We start from the raw sequence: 27,411 nt of genomic DNA on the forward strand, positions 1-27,411 counted from the left end.
TGGTGAGCATCTTTTATCCAGCTGCCAGAACTCGACCGTCATAATTACAGTGAGCGGGTTTTCTACTGTAAATTTAAATGTAAATATCAGAAAAAACTGTAATTTAGACCGAATATTCCCGTTATTTTTAGGGTAATTGTGTCATTCATTCACACATCCTGGTATTTCTCCATTAATTTTACATGAAATGATATATTATATTTTTACAGCAAGACTGTTTCCTACAGTGTATGACAGTTAAAGAAAAGTTTTAAACTATAATAATAGTTTATATTTCTATGATCCGTCCAGATGCCCTCAGCTGGATGAAAGATGCTAATCAGTTTGACTTGTTGTGTTGTTGAGGTCAAATTACGTCAGAAATTGGGCGTAAAATAAAAGATTGTATATCACTGTAGAAGACACTTAATTACCGTCAATCAAAGAATAGTATAAAACTTTTACTTTAACTGTCATTAACTGTAGGAAACACACAGTTTTGCTGCAAAAATATAACATTTTCCTGTAAAATAAATGGAGGAATACCATGATGTTTGGTCGGTTGGTAGATGTTCTAGCAGAAGTGTCTGTTTCTGCAGTGTGAGAGTAATAATAATAATTAATAATAATTACTTTATTTATATAGCACCTTTTAAAACCAAGTTACAAGGTGCTGTACAACAGAAATAAAACACATCAAATACAATTTACTGACAACAACAAAATAAAACAAGAAGAAGAAATTACATCAAAAAAAAAACTTTAAAAAAATGTAAAATTTAAAATCACCAATCACAACAAGGTAATCATACAACAATAATAAAAGGAAATTAAGAGAAGTGAGTGAGTTTTTAAAAAGTGAGTTTTTAAAAGAGATTTAAAAGAAGAGATCGCCGTCAATCAAAGAATAGTATTAAACTTTTACTTTAACTGTCATAAACTGTAGGAAACACACAGTTTTGCTGCAAAAATATAACATTTTTCCTGTAAAATAAATGGTTTGACAAGGATGTTTTGTCAGTTGGTTTTTGCAGAAGTGTGTGTTTGTGTTTGTGTGTCACCTGTCTGTGGGAGCGTCCCGACTCTAAACTCTGCTCCTGCAGCCTCTCCAGCTGCTCCTCCACCTCCTCCAGCTCTGCTGCCGTCTCCTCTCCCTGCTGCTCCTCCACCTCCTCCACCTCCTCCACCCCCTGCAGCAGGTGAGCCAGGCCCAGCGTCAGCATCCTCAGCTGGGACACGGGAACCTCTGCACCTCCCTCCTGAGACCAGGAGCCACCAGGAGGAGCTGGCTGGGCCCCACAGGAGCCCAACAACAGGACACACAGGATCAGACTCATGCTGCAGGAACCATCCACACTCCTAGAACATGACAGGTCCTCTCAGAGCTCCACAGGACAAGATGTTCCCCGAGAGGCTTCCAGAGAACTGGAGGAACGAGGGAGGAGGAGAGGGAGGAGACCAGGAGACCAGGAGGAGCTACCAGGCTGTAAGGAAGGAGTGTCTAAACCAGATCAAACAGTAAATCTAATCTTTTTCAGATTTTAAATCTTTTTCAGATTTTTTGACTAATTTTTTCAGTCTTTTCATTAAATCTAGAAATAAGCATGTTGAACACTTAAAATAATAAATTAACTCTTAAAACCAGATAAATGATCTAACACTTCTAAATCTAAAGTTTTTTTTATCTTGGTAAGAACCAAATAATCATCAGGTCACTCTGCTCGGGCCAGTTCATCACTGCTGGCAGCTTTACTTTATCTGGTTTAAGAGTTAATTTATTATTTTAAGTGTTCAACATGCTTATTTCTAGATTTAATAATCTGAATTTAATAAATCTTGTCAAGGTAAATTATCTGTCCATGCAGCAAGATCATTTCCCTCAGATTTACTGTTTGATCTGGTTTTAGACCTTTAGATTTACTGTTTGATCTGGTTTTAGACCTTTAGATTTACTGTTTGATCTGGTTTTAGACCTTTAGATTTACTGTTTGATCTGGTTTTAGACCTTTAGATTTACTGTTTGATCTGGTTTTAGACCTTTAGATTTACTGTTTGATCTGGTTTTAGACCTTTAGATTTACTGTTTGATCTGGTTTTAGACCTTTAGATTTACTGTTTGATCTGGTTTTAGACCTTTAGATTTACTGTTTGATCTGGTTTTAGACCTTTAGATTTACTGTTTGATCTGGTTTTAGACCTTTAGATTTACTGTTTGATCTGGTTTTAGACCTTTAGATTAACATTGAAGAAGGAACGTTGTTGCTAATAAAGTGCACAGAGTGAAGCTGCAGCTCTACAGTTATTATCTGAACTTTCTCCTCCTCATGAGTCTGATTGAAACATGACAACAGCGTCCTCTAGTGGCCGTCTGAGGAACCAGCTGCTGTCTTTAATAACCTGATATCTTCCACTGCTGCTCCAGTAGTTCAGAGTTTTAACCCTCTGGGTCTATGATGGTCCTGATCATGTGACATATTTAGAATATAGAAACAATCTGAGTGGGTCCATTCTGCATAAAGAGTAATTTTACTTTTAATACTTTAAGTACATTTTGATGCTGATACTTTAAAAAAACATAAAAGTTCCAAAAATCCACAAAAATCCACAAAATAAAACATTACAAAAAATAATTAAAATTACCAAAAAAAAACCCCACAAAAAATGACAAAATTTTCAAAAGAAGACACAAAAGTACAAAAATTATTTAGATTACCAAAAAAGTGACAACATTTAAAAAAGACACAAAATTACCAAAATAAAAGACACAAAATTACCAAAAATGTATATATATTTAGAATATATAAACAATCTGAGTGGGTTCATTCTGCATAACAAGTACTTTTACTGTTGATACTTTTATTTCAGTAAGTTTTGAATGCAGGACTTTTACTGTAGTGGAGTCATGTCACAGTGTGTATTAGTACTTTTACTGCAGTAAATAAAGGATCTGAATACTTCTTCTACCTCTGCTGCAGCTTCACAGCTGTTTTTTTGTTTTGTTTACTTTATCGAAAAGTTGCAATTACAATCAGAACATTCATGTCGGATAGAACAAACAAAGTCTGGCATCACTAAATGAGAAAATAAATAAATATGAGACAAAGTGAATGAAGTGCATAAGACAGTACAGATGTAAATTAAACAGATTAATAAAAGTAATTAAATTATAAGGGAAGGAGGAAAAAAAAAGAAAAAGTCATGACATATTACATTTCTCCAAATATTTCAGCTTCACAGCTGTTGTTCAACTCCTCCACCAGCAGCTGCGCAGAGCTGCGTGAAGCTGCGCAGAGCTGCGTGAAGCTGCGTAAAGCTGCGCTGATCTGCGCAGCCTCGAGCCTCGTGAACCCCGCCTGTCGTGACGTGGAGTGTTTACCGTGTCCGGAAGTGCTGCAGCTTTCTGTCCAGCTGGTCTGATCCTCGTCAGCCTCTAACCGCTGCTGTCTGCAGATCACAGAGACGTTATTAACACAGTAATATCTGGTTATAACACCCCAGGCTGCTGTCGGACCCTCGGGGACCCGGTCCCGGAGGAACCTCTGAGTTAGAGCCGGTAGTTAGTGGCATGCCGGGAGGCTGAGCTAGCAGGCTAACAGCTAGCAGGCTAACAGCTAGCAGGCTAACAGCTAGCATGCTGAGGAGCCTCTGAGGATGGAGGATAAATACAGCAGCAACGTGCTGTCTGGAGGGAAACTGGGCCTGGTGGAGCTCCCCAACTCCAGGTAGGATCAATGGTGATCGATCATCCTGATATTAGTCTGATCAGAGCTGATCCTGGTGTCGGTATGAACTCAGCCCAGCAGCTGTTTGATTCAGCATCTGGTCCAAGTCGCTCCTGGACTCATGATGCTCTAATATCTATCAACAGACTGTTATATCTTTGTTTTTCTTTAGCATTTTTAGGCATTTCAGGTTTTTAACATTTTTGACAAAAATCAACATTATACTATGACTTTTCCCCCAATTATTAGACATCCCATAATATCCCTACTTCTACTGTAGTGGAGTCATTTCACAGTGTGTATTAGTACTTTTACTGCAGTGGAGTCATTTCACAGTGTGTATTAGTACTTTTACTGCAGTGGAGTCATTTCACAGTGTGTATTAGTACTTTTACTGTAGTGGAGTCATTTCACAGTGTGTATTAGTACTTCTACTGTAGTAGAGTCATGTCACAGTGTGTATTAGTACTTCTACTGTAGTGGAGTCATTTCACAGTGTGTATTAGTACTTCTACTGTAGTGGAGTCATTTCACAGTGTGTATTAGTACTTTTACTGTAGTGGAGTCATTTCACAGTGTGTATTAGTACTTTTACTGTAGTAGAGTCATTTCACAGTGTGTATTAGTACTTTTACTGTAGTGGAGTCATTTCACAGTGTGTATTAGTACTTTTACTGTAGTGGAGTCATTTCAGTGTGTATTAGTACTTTTACTGTAGTGGAGTCATTTCACAGTGTGTATTAGTACTTTTACTGTAGTGGAGTCATTTCACAGTGTGTATTAGTACTTTTACTGTAGTGGAGTCATTTCACAGTGTGTATTAGTACTTCTACTGTAGTAGAGTCATTTCACAGTGTGTATTAGTACTTTTACTGTAGTGGAGTCATTTCACAGTGTGTATTAGTACTTTTACTGTAGTGGAGTCATTTCACAGTGTGTATTAGTACTTTTACTGTAGTGGAGTCATTTCACAGTGTGTATTAGTACTTTTACTGTAGTGGAGTCATTTCACAGTGTGTATTAGTACTTTTACTGTAGTGGAGTCATTCCACAGTGTGTATTAGTACTTTTACTGTAGTGGAGTCATTTCACAGTGTGTATTAGTACTTTTACTGTAGTGGAGTCATTTCACAGTGTGTATTAGTACTTTTACTGTAGTGGAGTCATTTCACAGTGTGTATTAGTACTTTTACTGTAGTGGAGTCATGTCACAGTGTGTATTAGTACTTTACTAGTACTTACTAATAAAACCTATAATAATGATGAACTAATAAAACCTATAATAATGAACTAATAAAACCTATAATAATGAACTAATAAAACCTATAATAATGAACTAATAAAACCTATAATAATGAACTAATAAAACCTATAATAATGAACTAATAAAACCTATAATAATAATAATGACCTAATGAAGCTGTTCTGCTGCTCAGGCTGAGCCGGTACGTGGTCCTGCTGGTGCTGACGAAGGTCCTGAAGGCTCTGGGGATCTTTGAGTCTTATGACATCCTGAAGGTTGTTCACATCGTCCAGTTCATCTTCATCCTGAAGTTAGGGTGAGTACTACTACACTCACTACTTGTTATTATTTAACTCTATAATCCCAGAGATGTTCCTGAAGTTAGGGTGAGTGCTTCTACACTCACTACTTGTTATTATTTAACTCTATAATCCCAGAGATGTTCCTGTATTTATGGATGCTTCTCATTTCAGGAGTGCTGTTGTTCTGCTTTTCTTCCAAAAGCCGTTCTCCTCTGGGAAAGTCGTCTCAAAGAGACAGGTCCGCTGGTCTCTCCATCTTTCTGTCCTTCTTTATTCATTCATTCATTTATTGGGTCTCCATTAGCACGTTAGCACATTAGCATAGCTATTCTTCCTGGAGTCCAAACATTAAGTCAAACTGTCCCTTAAGATCATCACCAAAACAACAACAACAACAACAACAGTCAATAGAGTCACAACACACATAGAATCACAGACAAACAAACATGAACCACAAGAGTCAATACACAACATACAAACACCAGAAAAACATAAAACAGATACCAACAAATAAATAAAAGATAAATAAAGGAAGAGAAAAAGTGTCTCACTGGGGTCTCAAACTCTAATTACCTGGAGGCCGCTGGAGGCAGAATCACAATGACAGAAAGAAGACACAAAATTACTAAAAGAAGACACAAAATGACTAAAAAAAAAGGCACAAAATGACAGAAAAAAACTAAATTGCTTAAAGAAGAAACAAAATGACTAAAAAAAAAATACACAGAATTACCAAAAAAAGTCATAAAATTACTTGAAAAAAGTCATAAAATGACTTAAAAAAGTCATAAAATGACACAAAAAAAAGACACAAAATGACAGAAAAACCCTAAATTACTTAAAGAAGAAACAAAATGACTAAAAAAAAGACAGAATTACCAAAAAAGTCATAAAATTACTTGAAAAAAGTCACAAAATTACACAAAAAAAGACACAAAATTACAAAAAAAAGACAAAATTATTAGAAAAAACACCCAAAATGACCCAAAAAAGTAATTAAAGGGACCTTCCACACACAACACGGGACCACAGTTGGCCCGCGGGCCGGCAGTTTGAGACCCCTGGTTAATAGGAACCCCCTTGTGGACCCAGACAGTTTATCTAGTGCAGCTGCAACATTAACAGAAAGTGTTTCAGTAATAATATAAACCTCTCGTTAGAATCTGTTAATGGTTCAGTGACTAATAAAGGTTGGCAACATGTCAAATGGTGGAACCGCAAGAAAAAGATAAATATTAAATTCTTCATCCACCTACAGTGTATTTAAATGGACTTATACATATAATTACTATATTCTAAAAAACATCAAGGGAAATTGCAAAATATAACCATGAAACGATGATCTTTTGTGTACAGATTTGATCTTGTTTCTAACTTCTGTCCCGTAGTGTATCTATATCTGTGTATATATATATGTATAATGTATTTTCCTGCTGCTGCTGATGCCTAACTGTCTTATTTCCAGTGGATAAAGTTAGTAAAGCATGCGGTGTTCAGCTGTGTCGTCTCCCTGCTGGGGTTCTTCGGCCTGACTCTGTGTGGCCCTCTCAGGTAAAACCACACCACTGTTCATAGTTAAAGGTACAGGAACAGTTTGTGTTCTTGGCTGTGAGAATATTTACGGCGCTGCTTGAAAGTGTGTGATCCGTTTTAGAATTTTTCTATATTTCTGCATAAATATGAGCATCAGATTTTCACACAAGTCCTAAAAAATGGATTGCTCCGTACAAACCAGCTTTAACTGGGATGTTGGTGGGTTTTGTCTCATTAGTTGAACTCTTCATCTGCTTGTAGTTGTGTGATAATCTGATGATGTGTTAGATCAGGGATGGGCTTCTTTAATGCTGCAGGAGGTCAGTTATTCATGTTCACCACCACAGGGCCACATAGAGGAGCAGCACTAACCAGATATGATGTTAAACATGTTTACAGGGCAGTAACTGAACATATTTCATGCTCTAATGCAGCTGTTCTCAACCTTGGGGTCGGGACCCCAATTAGGGTCTTGAGATGATTTCTGGGGGTCGCCAAATCATTTTGTTAGTCAGCTCTGTCTCCACTGTGTTAAAGTGTTCATGTGTTTTAGTCTTTTTGGTCACTTAATGTCTTTTTTTTTGGTAATTTTGTGTCTTTTTTGTGGTCAATTTGTCTCTTTTTTGGTCATTTTGTTTCCTTTTTTTGGTGTTTTTGTGTGTTTTTTTTGGTAATTTTGTTTCTTTTTTGGGTCATTTTGTGTCTTTTTTGGTCATTTTGTTTCCTTTTTTTGGTAATTTTGTTTCTTTTTTGGTCTTTTTGTGTCTTTTCTGGTCATTTTTTTTCCTTTTTTTTGTAATTTTGTTTCTTTTTTGGTCATTTTGTGTCTTTTCTGGTCATTTTTTTTCCTTTTTTTGGTAATTTTGTTTCTTTTTTGGTCATTTTGTGTCTTTTCTGGTCATTTTGTTTCCTTTTTTTGGTCTTTTTGTGTTTTTTTTTGGTAATTTTGGTAACTTTGTTTCTTTTTTGGGTCATTTTGTGTCTTTTTTGGTCATTTTGTGTCTTTTCTGGTCATTTTGTTTCCTTTTTTTGGTAATTTTGTTTCTGTTTTGGGTGATCTGAACTGTGTGTGTGAGATTGTGTTCAGTGAGTGGGGGTCACGGACAACATGCATGTTAAATTGGGGGTCGCAACTCAAAAAGGTTGAGAACTACTGCCCTAATGCATGTTTAACAGTATTAATAGGAACACAAAAGGTTTGAAGCTAATAAAAAATAACCACTTACTGTGATTTCTTTATTTCAGTGTAAGAACAGCAGACCAGCATTAATTACAAGAAGTCATTTTGTGCGTTTTTACTCTGCACTTTTAAGATTTCATGCTCAGATGCATGTAGTTACTGAGGGCCACTTCAGGTGAGGGTGAGGGCCGTATGTGGCCCCCGGGCCTCCTGTTGCCCACCCCTGCTTTAGGTCATATTTAAGCAGAAATGTAGAGAATTGTAAAGGGTTGACACGCTTCCAGCACCACAGTGTGTAGTTTTAACTCTGTAGACTCTGTGTTGTGTTCAGGGTCTCATTAATTCATGTATTTCTCTGTTTCCAGGACGTTGCTGCTGTTTGAGCACAGTGACGTGGTGGTCATCGCCCTGCTGGGGGTCCTGTTCACCAGCTCCGGAGGAGGACCCTCCAAGGTACCACACCTCCACCTGCTACACCTCTTACACCTGTTACACCTCTTACACCTGCTACACCTGTTAGATCAGTTAGATCAATTGTTGCTTTCTGTCCTTCTGCTCTACAGAGTTGGTAAAAGGGCATTAGTTTACTCTGCACCTTCTGCTGAATATGCTCCAGAAAGAATGGAAATTAACTGAATTTGTTACTTTGAGCACTTTTAAATCCAAACTAAGAGTTATTGAGGCCAATTCCACAACATGCACTAGTTTCTCATGATGTGTTTAAGGTCTGTATGTTCTGTAAATATGTAACTGTATTCTGTGTTTGTGCCTCTTGGCCAGGGCTCCCTTAAAGAAAAAGAGCTTCTTCATCTCAATGGGATATTCCCTGGTTAAATAAAGGTTAAATAAAATAAAATAGACCTGTTAGACCTGTTATATTCTGCTTTATTAACCCTTTAGCCTCTCAGTGTTCAGGGTCCTTGTAGAACCCGATAATGTAATAAAAATCTGCACTTGAGTCCATTGAAAATGTAATAAAACCTGATAATGTAATAGACTTTTTACCAGTAATGTAATAAAGTAAAACACCAAGCACCTTTAGATCTCAAGAAGCTGTTGAATCATTCGGTCAAAAGTGAATAAAGATTCACCTTTGACCTGTTGGTGGCGCTAGAGCTCTGAGCTAGAGTTGATACACAGTATCACCACTGGAACCAGTAATGGGTGGTCTGCTGTTACATTATTACTATATACGGGAATTATTACATTATCAGGACTTGTGAAATGAAGCCTAACTTGATAATGTAATAACCTCCATTAATGTTATACTTTATTACATTATTGGTTAAAAGTATATTACATTATCAGGTTTTATTACATTTTCAATGGACTCAAGTGCAGATTTTTATTACATTATTGGTTAAAAGTGTATTACATTATTGGGAAATGCACTTTATTACATTATGGGGAAGTTATTACATGATCAGGTTCTCCAGGCCTTGTATTGAGGGCTGGTGGTGTTCAGGGGGAGATATCAGGGCAACAATCAGACTGATAGAAGTCTGAACGCTGAGGAGGTTAATCAGAGATCAGCTCAGTGGTTCTGGTCAATAATATCTCATTATAACGACTATAATAATATCTCATTATAACGACTATAATAATATCTCATTATAACGACTATAATATATCTCATTATAACGACTATAATAATATCTCATTATAACGACTATAATAATATCTCATTATAACGACTATAATAATATCTCATTATAACGACTATAATAATATCTCATTATAACGACTATAATAATATCTCATTATAACGACTATAATAATATCTCATTATAACGACTATAATAATATCTCATTATAACGACTATAATAATATCTCATTATAACGACTATAATAATATAGCTATAATAATATCTCATTATAACGACTATAATAATATCTCATTATAACGACTATAATAATATCTCATTATAACGACTATAATTCCAGGACGTGTCTGAGCACTGAGGACCCTATAAACCAGGTTTTCTTTAAAAAATGATCACAGCCAGAGACTAAAAGAAATGAGATGATCATCAGATTTTAAAGTCTTCGAGGTTCCTTTAATCTAAATCTAAACCTTTAAATAGTGATATTTCATCAAAATCATACAAAGAAACTCATCTTATTTTATTTTTTATTTTTTTACAATTTATGGTTTTATCAGTGTTTGACTGCGTCCAGAAGACAGTTTATGTTCTCCCAACTTCTCTCTGTGATTGTTTCCATGGAGATCAGAACTATTACTGCAGAGAGAACCTGTTGGTCTCACTGTGTTCATGTTTCTGTTTCTGACTGTTTGTTTCTGACTGTTTGTTTCTGACTGTTTGTTTCTGACTGTTTCTGTGTCTGACTGTTTGTTTCTGACTGTTTCTGTGTCTGACTGTTTGTTTCTGACTGTTTCTGTGTCTGACTGTTTGTTTCTGACTGTTTCTGGCTGTTTCTGTGTCTGACTGTTTCTGTGTCTGTCTGACTGTTTGTTTCTGACTGTTTCTGACTGTTTCTGACTGTTTCTGTGTCTGACTGTTTGTTTCTGACTGTTTCTGGCTGTTTCTGTGTCTGACTGTTTCTGTGTCTGTCTGACTGTTTGTTTCTGACTGTTTCTGACTGTGTCTGACTGTTTGTTTCTGACTGTGTCTGACTGTGTCTGACTGTTTCTGGCTGTTTCTGTGTCTGACTGTTTCTGTGTCTGACTGTTTCTGTGTCTGACTGTTTGTTTCTGACTGTTTCTGACTGTGTCTGACTGTTTCTGGCTGTTTCTGTGTCTGACTGTTTCTGTGTCTGACTGTTTGTTTCTGACTGTGTCTGACTGTGTCTGACTGTTTCTGGCTGTTTCTGTGTCTGACTGTTTCTGTGTCTGACTGTTTGTTTCTGACTGTTTCTGACTGTGTCTGACTGTTTCTGGCTGTTTCTGTGTCTGACTGTTTCTGTGTCTGACTGTTTCTGTGTCTGACTGTTTGTTTCTGACTGTTTCTTTCTGTTTCTGTCTGTTTCTGTTTGTTTCTGACTGTTTGTTTCTGTCTGTTTGTTTCTGACTGTTTCTGTGTCTGACTGTTTGTTTCTGACTGTTTGTTTCTGACTGTTTCTGTGTCTGACTGTTTGTTTCTGACTGTTTCTGTCTGTTTCTGTCTGTTTCTGTCTGTTTCTGACTGTTTCTGGCTGTTTCTGTGTCTGTCTGACTGTTTGTGTGTCTGACTGTTTGTTTCTGACTGTTTCTGTGTCTGACTGTTTCTGTGTCTGACTGTTTGTTTCTGACTGTTTCTGTGTCTGACTGTTTCTGTGTCTGTCTGACTGTTTGTTTCTGACTGTTTCTGACTGTTTCTGTCTGTGTCTGACTGTTTCTGTCTGTGTCTGACTGTTTGTTTCTTTCTGTGTCTGACTGTTTCTGTCTGTGTCTGACTGTTTCTGTCTGTTTCTGACTGTTCCAGACGAGAGGAGCTGCTCTCTTCATCATCGCTGTCATCTGCCTCCTCCTCTTCGATAACGATGACCTCATGGCCAAGATGGCGGAGCACCGTATCCTTTCTGACTGCTTATTTACCGTCTGCTTCTCAGGGTCGTCACCACACTAAAATGTTCATCTGGACACCGTCTGATTCCACCAGGATGAAAACTAAGACCACAAAACTTAACAGAAATATTTTTATTAACAAGGAAAATGCAAAAATTTGTGCAAAAATAAACTGCGACTATGACAACAAGCTGCAAAAAATAAATAAATACAATAAACAATAACAGTTAGAACAATATTTAGAGGTTGTTTTAAATGAGTATCGTATCCGGATACGTTTTAGTATCGATACTTTCTGATCTGATAATAATATATAATCAATAATATCCTCCTCCAGCTGCATGACTGGGATGATTCTCACTGGTTCTGGCTCAGGTTAAATCTTTATAAATATGAATAAATACAGCACATTCAACATGGTTATTATTTATTAAAACAGTATAATAAACAGTCGTGCAACAGCAGCTTAAATACATAAATCTATGAATATATTTAGATTAAAGTGCAGCCAGGATATTGTAAAATGAAGGAACAGAATAAAAACATTAGTGGAACAGAATCCGGTTTCATTCCTTCTTTCCATTTTCAACTCGCAATCAAAAATCAAATAATGTAAAATTGACTTTATTTTGTTATTTGTTTTTTTTTCTTATAACACAAAAAACAGAAAAAAATACTTGTTTTTTCATATTTCAATTTTAGTGAATTTGATTTTAATATTTAATCGGTCAGATTTACATTTTTTTCGTTTTTTTTGTTATAATAAAAACATAAAATAAATAAATAACCAGTCAATTTTTCATTATTTGATTTTTGATTGCCAGTTGAAAGTGGAAAGAACGAATGATACACAGATTGAACAGCAACTGAAATAGATAAAGCGTCTCTGATTTAGAGCAGTGAAGAAGAAGAAGTGAGCCTTTAGTCTTGAGTTTACCAGAGAGAAGCAGTAAACTGATAATAACTGATAATAATAGATCATATATAGAATAGACTAGTTGAATAAATGAGGTGGTATTGATCGCTGTGGACTCCAGAACTGATGCTGATGCAGCGTTTTCACTACCAGAACCAGAACAACCCTGTTTGTGTTTGTTGTTGTTGTTTGTGTTGTTGTTTACTCCCTGACTGGCTGTCCCAGCTGAGGGTCACCATGACAGCGCTCTGACTCACTTCCTGTACACCGCCATCGCCTTCCTCGGGGTCGCAGATCATAAAGTCAGTTTAACTCTAATCATTAACATCCATTAAAAGGTTCAATAACACATTCAGTCCACCTCAGCTATAGTTATAACGTTCTTTATTGATCTTTATCGTTATTTATTACAGCACATGTCCTTGTCCTTGTTTAGCTCTGATTATTTAAATGTTCTACTCATCTTGTTCTGTATTATGATTGTCTTACTATGCACCTCATGATGTGGTGCTTTATATTTGGTTCTATAGTTTTATGTTTTATTAAAGGATCCCCGTTAGCTTCTGTTCGCTAGTCTTCCTCTACTCCAGCTATTCTCAACCTTGGGGTCGGGACCCCAATTGGGGTCGTGAGATGATTTCTGGGGGTCGCCAAATCATTTTGGAATTCAGCTCTGTCTCCACTGTATTAAAGTGTTCATGTGTTCATGTGTTTTAGTCTTTTTGGTCATTTAATGTCTTTTTTTTGGTCATTTTGTGGGTTTTTTTTGTCATTTTGTGTCTTTTTTGGTTATTTTGTGTCTTTTTTGGTCATTTTTGTGCCTTTTTTTGATCATTTTGTGGTCAATTTAGTCATTTTGTGTCTTTTTTTGGTAATTTTGTTTCTTTTTTGGGTGATCTGAACTGTGAGTGTGAAATTCAGTGAGTGGGGGTCACGGACAACATGCATGTTAAATTGGGGGTCGCGACTCAAAAAGGTTGAGAACTACTGCATTAGAGCATCATGTCTAGCTGCCTCCAGCAGCAGAGTGACCTGTCCTGGTTGATGTGTTGATGTGTTTCCTGTTTCCTCCACCTGTACTTCCTGTTTCCTCCCCCTGTACTTCCTGTTTCCTCCCCCTGTACTTCCTGTTTCCTCCCCCTGTACTTCCTGTTTCCTCCCCCTGTACTTCCTGTTTCCTCCACCTGTACTTCCTGTTTCCTCCCCCTGTACTTCCTGTTTCCTCCACCTGTACTTCCTGTTTCCTCCCCCTGTACTTCCTGTTTCCTCCACCTGTACTTCCTGTTTCCTCCCCCTGTACTTCCTGTTTCCTCCACCTGTACTTCCTGTTTCCTCCCCCTGTACTTCCTGTTTCCTCCACCTGTACTTCCTGTTTCCTCCACCTGTACTTCCTGTTTCCTCCCCCTGTACTTCCTGTTTCCTCCCCCTGTACTTCCTGTGTCCTCCACCTGTACTTCCTGTTTCCTCCACCTGTACTTCCTGTGTCCTCCACCTGTACTTCCTGTTTCCTCCACCTGTACTTCCTGTTTCCTCCACCTGTACTTCCTGTGTCCTCCACCAGGGGGGGGTGGTGCTGCTGGTGGCGTCCCTGTGTCTGAAGGTGGGCTTCCACACGGCGTCCAGGAAGCTGTCGGTGGAGCTGGGCGGAGCCAAACGTCTCTACGCCCTGGACAACCTGGTGTCTGCTGCCGTGCTGCTGCCCTGGGTCCTAGTGCTCTCCGCCACCACAGACGTCAGTACCACAGACACTACAGACACACAACACACAGACACTACAGACACACAACACACAGACACCACAGACACACAACACACAGACACTACAGACACACAACACACAGACACCACAGACACACAACACACAGACACACAACACACAGACACTACAGACACACAACACACAGACACTACAGACACACAACACACAGACACTACAGACACACAACACACAGACACTACAGACACACAAAGTCCTTTTAGAGAGACGTCAACACACACAGAGACACTAAAATTTTGTTCAAAAAGACACAAAATGACAAAAAAGACACAAAATGACCCAAAAAAACAAAATGACAAAAAAAAGACACAAAATTACAAAAAAGACACAAAATGACAAAAAAGACACAAAATGACAAAAAAAGACAAAATGACAAAAAAGACACAAAATGGAAAAAAAAGATAAAATGACAAAAAAGACACAAAAAGACACAAAATTACAAAAAAAGACAAAATTACAAAAAACACAAAATGACAAAAAAGACACAAAATTACAAAAAAGACAAAATTACAAAAAAAGACAAAAGCTATTGCTGCAGAGTTAGTCTTGTTTATGTGTGATTCAGAATGTGTTTATGTTTATGAGTTCAGCTTGTTGTTGTTTGTGTTTGATGATAAAAAGCTGCAGTTGTTGTCGTCCAACATGTTTATTATCAGTTCAGTCTGACTGGATACTTTGTTGTCAAACTAAAAACTGTTCCTGTTGTTTGTTTAAAAGTAGTGCAATAAAAATACAGATGTTTTCCCTAACACGATGAATAATCCTGATTGATACTGGTGATTACAGTATTGATCATAATACTGGAGATGATCTTCTGGCCGTAATGTTCCAGCCCTGCCTCTGACTGTTCCCGTCTCTCCTCCAGAGTAAAGTGGACTCGTGGTCGGCTCTCATCCTGCCGTTCGGGATGATCATCTTCTCCGTGATGATCCTGGAGTTCTACGTGGAGGCCGTCTGCAACACCAAGATGGAGACGCCGCGGTGCGCCCGCTACGGCGCCGTGGCGCTCTTCCTCAGCGCTCTGCTGCTCGCCAACTTCTGGACCCACCCGCTGACCGACCAGCTCCGCTCCATGAGCAAACCGCCCCAACGGGCTAGCACCGAACACGTCCTGTCGGGGGGAGTCCTGGTCAGCGCCGTCTTCTTCATCATGGGTCAGTCACTGGCTAATGTAGTGATGGCCCAGAAGCTTCATGAACCAGTTTCTTTATCTTCTGAGTCCACGAGATGGATTCCACTGATTAAATCCAGTTTCTCTGCACTGTAAGAAGGAAAACTATAACTAAAAACCAGATCAAACAGTAAATCTAAAGGTCTAAAACCAGATCAAACAGTGAATCTAAAGGTCTAAAACCAGATCAAACAGTAAGTCTAAAGGTCTAAAACCAGATCAAACAGTGAATCTAAAGGTCTAAAACCAGATCAAACAGTAAATCTAAAGGTCTAAAACCAGATCAAACAGTAAATCTAAAGGTCTAAAACCAGATCAAACAGTAAATCTAAAGGTCTAAAACCAGATCAAACAGTAAATCTAAAGGTCTAAAACCAGATCAAACAGTAAATCTAAAGGTCTAAAACCAGATCAAACAGTAAATCTAAAGGTCTAAAACCAGATCAAACAGTAAATCTAAAGGTCTAAAACCAGTTAAACAGTAAATCTAAAGGTCTAAAACCAGATCAAACAGTAAATCTAAAGGTCTAAAACCAGATAAACAGTAAATCTAAAGGTCTAAAACCAGTTAAACAGTAAATCTAAAGGTCTAAAACCAGATCAAACAGTAAATCTAAAGGTCTAAAACCAGATCAAACAGTAAATCTAAAGGTCTAAAACCAGATCAAACAGTAAATCTAAAGGTCTAAAACCAGATCAAACAGTAAATCTAAAGGTCTAAAACCAGATCAAACAGTAAATCTAAAGGTCTAAAACCAGATCAAACAGTAAATCTAAAGGTCTAAAACCAGATCAAACAGTAAATCTAAAGGTCTAAAACCAGATCAAACAGTAAATCTAAAGGTCTAAAACCAGATCAAACAGTAAATCTAAAGGTCTAAAACCAGATCAAACAGTAAATCTAAAGGTCTAAAACCAGATCAAACAGTAAATCTAAAGGTCTAAAACCAGATCAAACAGTAAATCTAAAGGTCTAAAACCAGATCAAACAGTAAATCTAAAGGTCTAAAACCAGATCAAACAGTAAATCTAAAGGTCTAAAACCAGATCAAACAGTAAATCTAAAGGTCTAAAACCAGATCAAACAGTAAATCTAAAGGTCTAAAACCAGATCAAACAGTAAATCTAAAGGTCTAAAAACAGATCAAACAGTAAATCTAAAGGTCTAAACCAGATCAAACAGTAAATCTAAAGGTCTAAAACCAGATCAAACAGTAAATCTAAAGGTCTAAAACCAGTTAAACAGTAAATCTAAAGGTCTAAAACCAGATCAAACAGTAAATCTAAAGGTCTAAAACCAGATAAACAGTAAATCTAAAGGTCTAAAACCAGTTAAACAGTAAATCTAAAGGTCTAAAACCAGATCAAACAGTAAATCTAAAGGTCTAAAACCAGATCAAACAGTAAATCTAAAGGTCTAAAACCAGATCAAACAGTAAATCTAAAGGTCTAAAACCAGATCAAACAGTAAATCTAAAGGTCTAAAACCAGATCAAACAGTAAATCTAAAGGTCTAAAACCAGATCAAACAGTAAATCTAAAGGTCTAAAACCAGATCAAACAGTAAATCTAAAGGTCTAAAACCAGATCAAACAGTAAATCTGAGGGAAATGATCTTGCTGCATGGACAGATAATTTACCTTGACAAGATTTATTAAATTAAGATGATTAAATCTAGAAGTCAATCAGATAAACAGGCTGGACTAAGACCATGAAGATATTTATAAACCAGTAAAGAATCTTAGAATCTGAAATATAAAACCTTTCTCTGTGTCCCAGCCTGATCCGGTGAGTCTCCTGGTGTCTAGTGTTGGTTTCTCAGTGTGATGTGTGTTTCCTCTCTGCAGCCTCCAGTATTCTGTCTTCTCCATCAAAGAGAGGCCAGAAGGGGACCCTGGTGGGTTATTCTCCTGAAGGGACTCCTCTCTATAACTTCATGGGAGACGCTCTGCAGCACACGTCCCAGTCGCTGCCTCGCTTCATCAAAGACTCCCTGAAACAGATCCTGGAGGAGTACGACTCCAGGCAGATCTTCTACTTCCTGTGTCTCAACCTGGTACCAGCAGAGACTCAACCACCACCACTATCAAGTCAAACATCTACCATTAGTGGTTTACTAAAACACATGAGCAGTAAAATATATAGAAATATACACTACTGGTCAAAAGTTTTAGAACACACCAACTTTTCCAGAATTTAATTGAAAATGAAGCAGTTTAACTCTGAAATGAATGCACATTTGCAACATTTAAAATTCTTTATTGAGCATGATAGTGTTTTGAAAGTAAAAAAAAGATTCAAAATCACATTTTATGTTGGACTAAAGGACTAAAAAAAGACACAAAATGACCAAAAAAAGACACAAAAAAGACACAAAATGACACAAAAAAGACACAAAATGACAAAAAAAAGACACAAAATGACCCAAAAAAGACACAAATGACTAAAAAAAGACACCAAAAGACACAAAATTACTAAAAAAAGACACAAAATGACCCAAAAAAGACACAAAATGACAAAAAAAGACACCAAATGACTAAAAAAAGACACCAAAAGACACAAAATGACACAAAAAAGACACAAAATGACACAAAAAAGACACCAAATGACTAAAAAAAGACACCAAAAGACACAAAATGACACAAAAAAGACACAAAATGACACAAAAAAGACACCAAATGACTAAAAAAAGACACCAAATGACACAAAAAAGACACAAAATGACAAAAAAAGACACAAAATGACACAAAAAAGACACAAAATGACACAAAAAAGACACAAAATGACACAAAAAAGACACAAAATGACTAAAAAAAGACACAAAATGACCAAAAAAAGACACAAAATGACTTACAAAGACATGAAAAGAATTCAAAAATGGACAAAATAGCCCAAGACTCCATAGAGTGAAGTTGTTAACCCATTTCTTGTTCCCTGAAAAAGGCCTACTTGTATAATTCTGAAATGTACATTTTTTTCCAGTTTTGGTTAAGCTTACCTTTTTTTATTTACCTCTGGCAGTTCACCACTTACCTTTGGACCCTTTCAAGCTGTTCATTTGACTTGAACTGCTTGAATTTCAATAAAAATCTGGAAAAATTGGGCTGTTCTAAAACTTTTGACCGGTAGTGTATGTAGCAGTGGTTTACTAAAACACATTAGCAGTAAAAATATATAAATGTATATAAATAAAAAATACTTTTGCCATGGAAGTTTATGGATTTCTAATTTCAAAATAAGAGCATTGTTAATAAAATACAAAACAACAGAAAGCACAGGACATATTATTAGTCATGACAAAAATAGAAGCTTTAAAAGAAAGTTTAAGTTTTTTGAGGTGATGTTATATGAGGTACTTTTATTATATTATTATATTCATATATTACCTTCAGGAGAACTGACACAAAGCTGAACAATGTACTGCAGCTAAATGCATTTTAGACACCTAAAGAAATAAAGTAAGATAAGATAGAACTTTATTAATCCCGAGGGAAATTCTGGTTCCAGGTTGCTCCAAAAACAATCACAATATAGGATAATATAAGAAAAACAAATAACAAAATAGGTTATAACAATATTTAAAAAAAAAAAAAATTGTCTAAGGCAGCTATTCTCAACCTTGGGGTCGGGACCCCAATTGGGGTCGTGAGATGATTTCTGGGGGTCGCCAAATCATTTTGGAAGTCAGCTCTGTCTCCACTGTGTTAAAGTGTTCATGTGTTAATGTGTTTTTGGTCACTTAATGTCTTTTTTGGTCATTTTGTGGGTTTTTTTTAAAGTCATTTTGTGCCTTTTTTGGTCATTTTGTGCCTTTTTTTGGTCATTTTGTGCCTTTTTTAAGTCATTTTGTGTCTTATTTGGTCATTATGTTTCCTTTTTTTGGTCATTTTGTTTCTGTTTTGGGTGATCTGAACTGTGTGTGTGAGATTCTGTTCAGTGAGCGGGGGTCACGGACAACATGCATGTTAAATTGGGGGTCGCGACTCAAAAAGGTTGAGAACTACTGCTCTAAGGAACAAAGTGAGAAACGAACTGTAACAAGGATTTAATCACCAGAGTTCCATTAAAACTGACTAAACGGATTTTAGTTGGAAAACGATATTTCCAACTTTCCACCAAGGAAAACTTTAGATTCTACAAGGTGCACATGATGTAATAATCTGATATTTTAGTATTCTACATATTTAAATTTGACTGTTTCCAACAAAAGATATGATCAGATGTTATTAAAATGAAACCCTCCGGGAGTGCAGAGACAGCTTTAATATAACAATTCTAATTTATTTTTAAGATGTAATTGACAATTCAGCTAACTTTTCAGGACTTTTTTGAACTTGTGATGGATGTGAATAGTTGGTTTGAGTTATTTTGAGTTATTATTTCCCTCTGCGTGTTCAGGCGTTCACCTTCGTGGAGCTGTTCTACGGCGTGTGGACCAACAGTCTGGGTCTGATCTCTGACGGCTTCCACATGCTGTTCGACTGCTCCGCTCTGGTCCTCGGGCTGTTCGCCGCCCTCATGACTCGCTGGAAGGCCACCAGGATCTTCTCCTACGGGTAAAACAGAGCTAGCTGTTAGCCTGTTAGCACATACACACTGTACTGCTACAGAGCTAACTGTTAGCCTGTTAGCACATACACACTGTACTGCTACAGAGCTAACTGTTAGCCTGTTAGCACATACACACTGTACTGCTACAGAGCTAACTGTTAGCCTGTTAGCACATACACACTGTACTGCTACAGAGCTAACTGTTAGCCTGTTAGCACATACACACTGTACTGCTACAGAGCTAACTGTTAGCCTGTTAGCACATACACACTGTACTGCTACAGAGCTAACTGTTAGCCTGTTAGCACATACACACTGTACTGCTACAGAGCTAACTGTTAGCCTGTTAGCACATACACACTGTACTGCTACAGAGCTAACTGTTAGCCTGTTAGCACATACACACTGTACTGCTACAGAGCTAACTGTTAGCCTGTTAGCAATTTGCAGACTGGACGCTAAGGGTTCAACATCCCCTGCAGCTCTGCAGCTGGGAGAGACTGCTGCAGGAGGACTGAGCCGCTTCGACTCGTTCTTACTCTTCTTAACGAGCCTCCGGCCCCCGCGGCTCGTTAAGAAGAGCCTCCGGCCCCTGCGACGTCATTCTGGCTACTTTCTGCTTCTCCTCCTCTTCTTCTCTTCATTTTACTGCCCCCACAGGCCACAAATAGAAGTTTGGATAACTCACAGATCTCGCGAGACCTGAGACCCTTTTCATGCGACGAGAAATATAGTCGAGTTTAATCTCGTCACGCCCCTTTTAAAAATGAACTCTTTTTTTTTTGCAGGTATGGTCGTGTGGAAATCCTCTCTGGATTCATCAACGGCCTGTTCCTGATGGTCATCGCCTTCTTTGTGTTCGTGGAGTCGGTGACCCGGGTGTTGGATCCTCCCAACATCAACACAGACATGCTGACGGTGAGTAGCTTCATGTTAAAGCTTCTATCTGAATGGACTTTAGCTCCAGCCTGTTGATGCACTTTAGTAACATCTATTTACTTTGTTCTGGGCATGTTTTTACCTTTTTACAGTATTGATTTTATCTGCTAACACAAAGATATTTATATTTTCCCACATTACACACTTCAACTAGAGTTTCATTTCAGTCATATGTATTATTTTCAATGTAAAAGTTTTGCATTGTGGAAAAATGGCCTGCATTACCCCTTGTTACCTTTTAACCAGTGATGTCCCATTTTCTTTATCTTCCGAGTCCACTAGATGGCGCTCTTGATTTAAGGAAACAGGCTCAAGTTATGGTAGTTGAGTGAACTTTCAGCTCTTTGTTGAGAGCGCCATCTAGTGGACTCAGAAAATAAAGACAATGGTTCATGAGGCTACATTGGGACCTTATTCTATTCTCTACTACTAAACGAGGTCAGAAGATCAGAAATGTAAAAAATATTAAAGAATATAAAGTTCCAGTCAGGTAGTAAAGCTTCCTTTAGATCAGTTATCGGCGGTCTCTCTCTGACATCGTCAGTTTTTAAACCGTGCTGCTGTTTGTCTCCTGCAGCCGGTGTCCGTGGGAGGTTTACTGGTCAACCTGGTGGGAATCTGTGCGTTCAGCCACGCCCACTCCCACGGCAGCAAGAGCTGCTCGTCACACGACCACGCCCACTCGCACCACGGCCACTCCCACAGCGAGCACGGCCACGGAGGCCACGGCCACTCCCACGGCGGACACGGACACGGCGGACACGGCAGCCACGGACACGGCGGCGGACATGGACACGGCGGACACGGACACTCCCACGGCTCTGGTGGCGGAGGCATGAACGCTAACATGAGAGGTTTGTGTTTACCTTGATGCACTTTAACCCATTCAGGCCTAAAACGGCTGTAAAAACTGCCAACTAAGTTTTTCTGTAAATTCAACAGAAGTGTCAACTCTTCCTACTAAATAATAGATTTTTCAGCCTCTGTAGCAGATAGAAATGAAATGAAGTATTTGAGAGCTTACAGCTGTTATATCTGAGCTCCCTCCGCTATAGTCGTCTTCATACCGCTGGTCCCATACAGCAATATCTGTAGGGACCAGCATTGAAATGAATGGGACGGCCGACAAAAAATGAGCGAAAAAGAACAATAATTGTAGATTTTTAAACGTCTACTTCTCCGGCATAATTTCACCTAGAGACTCCATTTAAACTTTAAACAGTAGACACAAGTCTTGTGTATGTAGAGAAAAAACTGTCAAAAAATTAATTTGAAAACTGCGCTCCAGGCCGCAAATTCCACTCTACAGAAATAATTTATACATAGAAACGTAGGAAAATTAGTCTTCTCCCTCACAATCCTCTGGTAAAGCTGTCAGAGTTATAGTTTGGGCGTAGGACGCACAGATGATCCACCAACACGCACCAACAGCCTCATTGGCTCCCATATTAAAAACGCAGGAAGATTTCTGAACAAGGGAGATGTAACAGTTTTTTTAGATCGCTCTAACAAAGCTATTTTTTCATTTTTCTTTAAAAAAACATATGTAGACGTTCAGGAAGAACTCAGGACGCTCAAAGTGAAGTCGGACCAATGATAGGTATTATGGTTTTGCCAAAAATGCTTTCTGTTCGAGGCCAGAAATTCCAGTCTGTCCACCTCTGCTGTCACTGTGCTGGAACAGGTGTCAGTTAATTCTGTTGATTGCTTTGATCTGATTGCCTTTGATCTTTGATGTGATTACAGTTACAGATACACACACACACACACACACACACACACACACACACACACTTTGAGGTTAAAGGGCATAGTTATAAATCTCTGAAGAATCTCATCATAGTGTACACACACCGGCAGTAGCCCCCGTGGCCCTTTGGGAATTTCCCCAGGGGAAATTTTGTAGTTATTATTATTATTTTCCTTTTTTATGTGAAGCACTTTACAAATTACAAAGTGCTATAGAAATAAAGATAGATAGATAGATTGATTGATTGATTGATTGATTGATAGATTGATAGATAGATAGATAGATAGATAGATAGATAGATAGATAGATAGATAGATTGATTGATTGATTGATTGATTGATTGATTGATTGATAACTTCCTGATGTTTTCTCCTCCAGGAGTGTTCCTCCACGTCCTGGCGGACACGTTGGGCAGCGTGGGCGTCATCATCTCCACCATCCTCATCCGTCAGTTCGGCTGGTTGATCGCTGACCCCATCTGCTCGCTCTTCATCGCCACGCTCATCTTCCTCAGCGTCATCCCCCTGCTGAAGGACGCCTGCGAGGTGCTCCTCCTCCGGATCCCTCCGGAGAACGAGAAGGACCTGAACACCGCGCTGGAGAAGGTCAGCAGCAACATTTACCAGGACAAAGTTCCTGCAGGTTGTGGAACATAGTGGTTTCACTGTTCTGACTCTTTAGAATCTGTTCTTTTATGGTTAATGAAATGCTCATCATGATGTTGGCAACGTTCCTATTCTTGATGTACTGGTTAAAGTTGTTTTAATCATAAAAAGCTACAATGACTCCCTCTCGCTAAACACATGCAACTTTCAAAATAAGAGCACAGTGTGTTAACAGAATCCACCACATAATTTACAAGAAGACAAGGTGTCAAAATAAGAGCCTTAAATAAAACGTACAAGAACCTTTATTCTCCTTTACAAAAAGTCAGAACCCCTAAATGGTTATTTTTATTATTGCTGATACTCAAGAGTAAAGTTTTTTTCTAATTTTTACATTATCAAATTGAAGCATCTGTTCTGTTGCTAACAGACACATGAAAAAGACAATTTGCTGAGAATTAAGTAAGTAAACTTTATTTTTAAAGCGTTTTTCACGGGGAAAAAAACACAAAGTGCTTTAGAACAAACAGGCAAACACAGAAAACACATGAAGTAAACTAGTTAAAGCCTGGCCGTCTAGTCGACCGGCTACATGGAGTCAGTGAACGCCTCTAACAGGTATGTCTCAGTTTACATTTAAAATGATTGAGTGGGATAAAGCTGCGGTTTGTAAACTCAGAGTTGCAATAACAATTATAAAACAGACAGAAATACGAGAGGGTTGATTAAACTATCTCACTGTATCCAGCCCTGCTAGCTTAAATTACTGAGTTTAATTTATCAAAGTTATTTAAACACAAAACACATTTAAACATGAAGATTACTGTGAAAACTAACCTGATGTTTAATCTGTCAACTAAGTGAGAAGAAGGGTCATTTTCTCATAGACTTCTATACAATCCAACTTATTTTAGCAACTAGTGGAGTCGCCCCCTACTGGCCACTAGAAAGAATGCAGCTGTGAAACTATGAAACAAATATTGATTTTAATCATTGTGTGATATGGTGAGTATTAATATATATATTATATATATATATATATATATATATATATATATATATAGTAAATTAACTGTTTAACTGTATTTTGTGTCCACAGAATTAAATCCAGTCCAGAATAGTTTTGTCCAATCAGAGAAACTTCTCAGTGTTTTTGTCCCCTCCTCCTCCAGTATTGAGTGGGACCAGTTGCCGTGGCAACATGAAGCTGTTGTTGTGGGCGGAGCTGAAGTTGTGCTGGTGTTCATGTTTCAGGTGGAGAAGATCGAAGGCGTGTTGTCCTACAGAGACCCTCACTTCTGGAGGCATTCAGCCAACATGGTGGCCGGGACCATCCACCTCCAGATCATGTCTGACGTGGTGGAGCAGAGGATCGTACAGCAGGTCCACACACACACACACACACACACACACACACACCAGCAGCTGATCCCCTCAGAAACATCAGGAACATCAGAAACATCAGTGCAGCTCAGTGTTCAGGCAGTAACAACAGGCTGTATTTAGTTTTCCACCGTCGGCTGTAATGAGTCCTCTAGGGCTGTTCACAATATACCGCTATATTCTGTTTATGAGGGGAAAAAATGCATATGATGATATTATCAACACTCCTACTTGTTGCCATAGTGACATAAGGTTTCCATTAATGACCTGGACCAGGAGACTCAAACTCTAATGACCTGGGGGCCGCTGGAGGCAGGATCAAAATGACCAAAAAAGACACAAAATTACTAAAAAAAAAGACACAAAATTACTAAAAAAAAAGACACAAAATGACCAAAAACAGTCACAAATTACCAAAGTAAGACACAAAATTACAAAAAAGACACAAAATGACCAAAAAAAGTCACAAATTACCAAAATAAGACACAAAATTACAAAAAAAGACACAAAATTACCAAAAAAGACTCAAAATTACTAAAAAAAGACACAAAATTACAAAAAAAGACACAAAATTACTAAAAAAAAGACAGAAAATTACCAAAAAGACACAAAATTACTAAAAAAAGACACAAAATTACTAAAAAAAAGACACAAAATTACTAAAAAAAGACAGAAAATTACCAAAAAGACACAAAATTACAAAAAAAAGACACAAAATTACCAAAAAGACTCAAAATTACTAATGAAAGACACAAAATTACTAAAAAAAGACACAAAATTACAAAAAAAGACACAAAATTACTAAAAAAAAGACGGAAAATTACCAAAAAGACACAAAATTACTAAAAAAAGACACAAAATTACTAAAAAAAGACACAAAATTACTAAAAAAAGACAGAAAATTACCAAAAAGACACAAAATTACTAAAAAAAAAGACACAAAATTACCAAAAAGACACAAAATTACAAAAAAAAGACACAAAATTACTAAAAAAAAGACAGAAAATGACCAAAAAGACACAAAATTACAAAAAAAAAGACACAAAATTACAAAAAAAGACACAAAATTACCAAAAAAGATACAAAATTATAAAGGCACAATTTTTTTTTTTAAAGACACAAAATGACCAAAAAAGTAATTAAAGGGACCTTCCACACACAACACGGTAAAGTGCCATTCATATAAAACTCACATTAAACGTTCATGTCCAGGTGTGTTTTAATGTGTGTGTGTGTGTGGTTGCTAGGTGACGGCGGTGCTGAAGGACGCCGGCGTCAACAACCTGTCGGTGCAGGTGGAGAAGGAGGCGTACTTCCAGCACATGTCTGGCCTCAGCACCGGCTTCCAGGAGGTGCTGGCCATGACGCAGCAGATGGAGTCCATCAAGTACCTGAAGGACGGCACCTGCATCATGTGACCCGCTCCCGTAGGACCCAATGAGACTTTACTCTTTTTCATTGAGATGTACAGTATCTGTATGTATGTGCTTTAAATAAATCTGAATATATTGGTTTTATCTTTGTGTCCGCTGCCTTTAGTCTTTAGTGTGTTGGGTAACGCTTTATATTAAGGTCCTTGTAATAACCATTAATGAACAAGTAATAAGGCCCTTGTAAGTCCTTTCAAGATGCTTATTAGCATTACTGTGTGTTTGATATTTCTGTCCTAACGTGTCAGAAAAAACAGCTTTTGACTTCAGCGATTATCGGTACAAAGTCAAACAAAAACAACGTTGGATAATCTTCTGGCTTTATTTGAGCAATGAGCATTAATCTAATGCATATAAATGTGAAGAAACACAGTTAAACACTCTGTTGTAGTGGAGCAGATCAGCTCATTTATATGAAGGTTTTATGACTAAAGCATGAAACTTCCTCCGTGGTTTCTATAGACCATGAAGGTTATTTCAGGTTTGCTACTGGGCACAAGGCAACACATTTCAGGCTGCTGAATTTCAATTTTGTGTTTTTTTGCAGGCATAAAAGTGGTTAAAATCAATCATGTTTTATTGATAGTGCACAGAACTTCTGCAAAAATCAATTTTTAATTCTACTTTAATATATATTTTGAATATTTTAATAGAAGTATTTGTACTAGTGCTGCAACTAACGATTATTTTCTTCATCCATTAATCTGTAGATTATTTAAACGATTAATGGATTAGTTGTTTGGTGAATAAAATGTATAAAAATATCAATGAGTGTTTCCAAACCACCAGATTTTGTCCTCAAATCTCTTGTTTTGTCCACAAACCAAAGAGATATTCAGTTTATTGTCATAAAGGAACAAAGAAACCAGAAATATTCACATTGAAGAAGCTGAAATCAGAGAATTTGGACTTATTGTCTTTAAAAAACTGATCAAACCAATGATTGGATGATCAAAATAGTTGATGATTAATTTAATAATGGATTATTGATCCATTAATAGAATAATTGTTGCAGCTCTAGTTTGTACTAACACTTGATCGGCTTGACTTGATGAGGTCGAACCAACGACATGCAACAAGTCCAAGTCTCTAACTTTATACCTGAAAAAAATGCCCATATACTTGTATGGTACAGGGCCAAATTGAGGCTTTAAACTAAACTGTGTTACAGGATTATGGCTGAGGGAGCAAAGTCTCTTTATTAGAACAAAGATAAACATGGTTACAATGCAGAGTTATGAGGCAAATACAAACCGCCTCCACGTCTAAAATACAACGTTTGGATATCTGAACGACAGGCCAGAAGTTAGAAACAAGATCAGAACTGGACAAAAAGATCATAGTTTCATTGGTAAACAAAATAAACATGATTATTCTATAAAGAGTCACTTATTAGAACACATGTTGACTCTAATTATCAGGTC

The 27,411-nt window shown here is 37.5% G+C and overlaps 1 protein-coding gene across 2 annotated transcripts; it reads left to right on the forward strand.

Moving 5' to 3' along the window:
- Positions 1-3,367: 3,367 nt before the first annotated feature.
- On the forward strand, positions 3,368-26,072 carry slc30a5 (solute carrier family 30 member 5). Of its 2 annotated transcripts, XM_059358087.1 has the most exons (16): positions 3,368-3,701; positions 5,138-5,260; positions 5,418-5,484; positions 6,712-6,797; positions 8,325-8,412; positions 11,383-11,470; positions 12,607-12,683; positions 13,943-14,113; positions 15,024-15,312; positions 17,177-17,385; positions 19,728-19,885; positions 20,669-20,798; positions 21,397-21,673; positions 22,948-23,174; positions 24,429-24,557; positions 25,805-26,072. In XM_059358087.1, the coding sequence occupies exons 1-16, from the start codon at positions 3,631-3,633 to the stop codon at positions 25,973-25,975; spliced, it is 2,361 nt and encodes a 786-aa protein (XP_059214070.1). In that variant the 5' UTR covers positions 3,368-3,630; the 3' UTR covers positions 25,976-26,072. The 2 variants fall into 2 exon arrangements, with proteins under 2 accessions (XP_059214070.1, XP_059214071.1); XM_059358088.1 differs by lacking the exons at positions 3,368-3,701; positions 5,138-5,260 and adding an exon at positions 5,324-5,330.
- Positions 26,073-27,411: the final 1,339 nt, after the last annotated feature.

The sequence above is a fragment of the Centropristis striata genome, chromosome 19, assembly GCF_030273125.1.
Source record: "Centropristis striata isolate RG_2023a ecotype Rhode Island chromosome 19, C.striata_1.0, whole genome shotgun sequence".
In the NCBI taxonomy this organism is placed as follows: Eukaryota; Metazoa; Chordata; class Actinopteri; order Perciformes; family Serranidae; genus Centropristis; species Centropristis striata.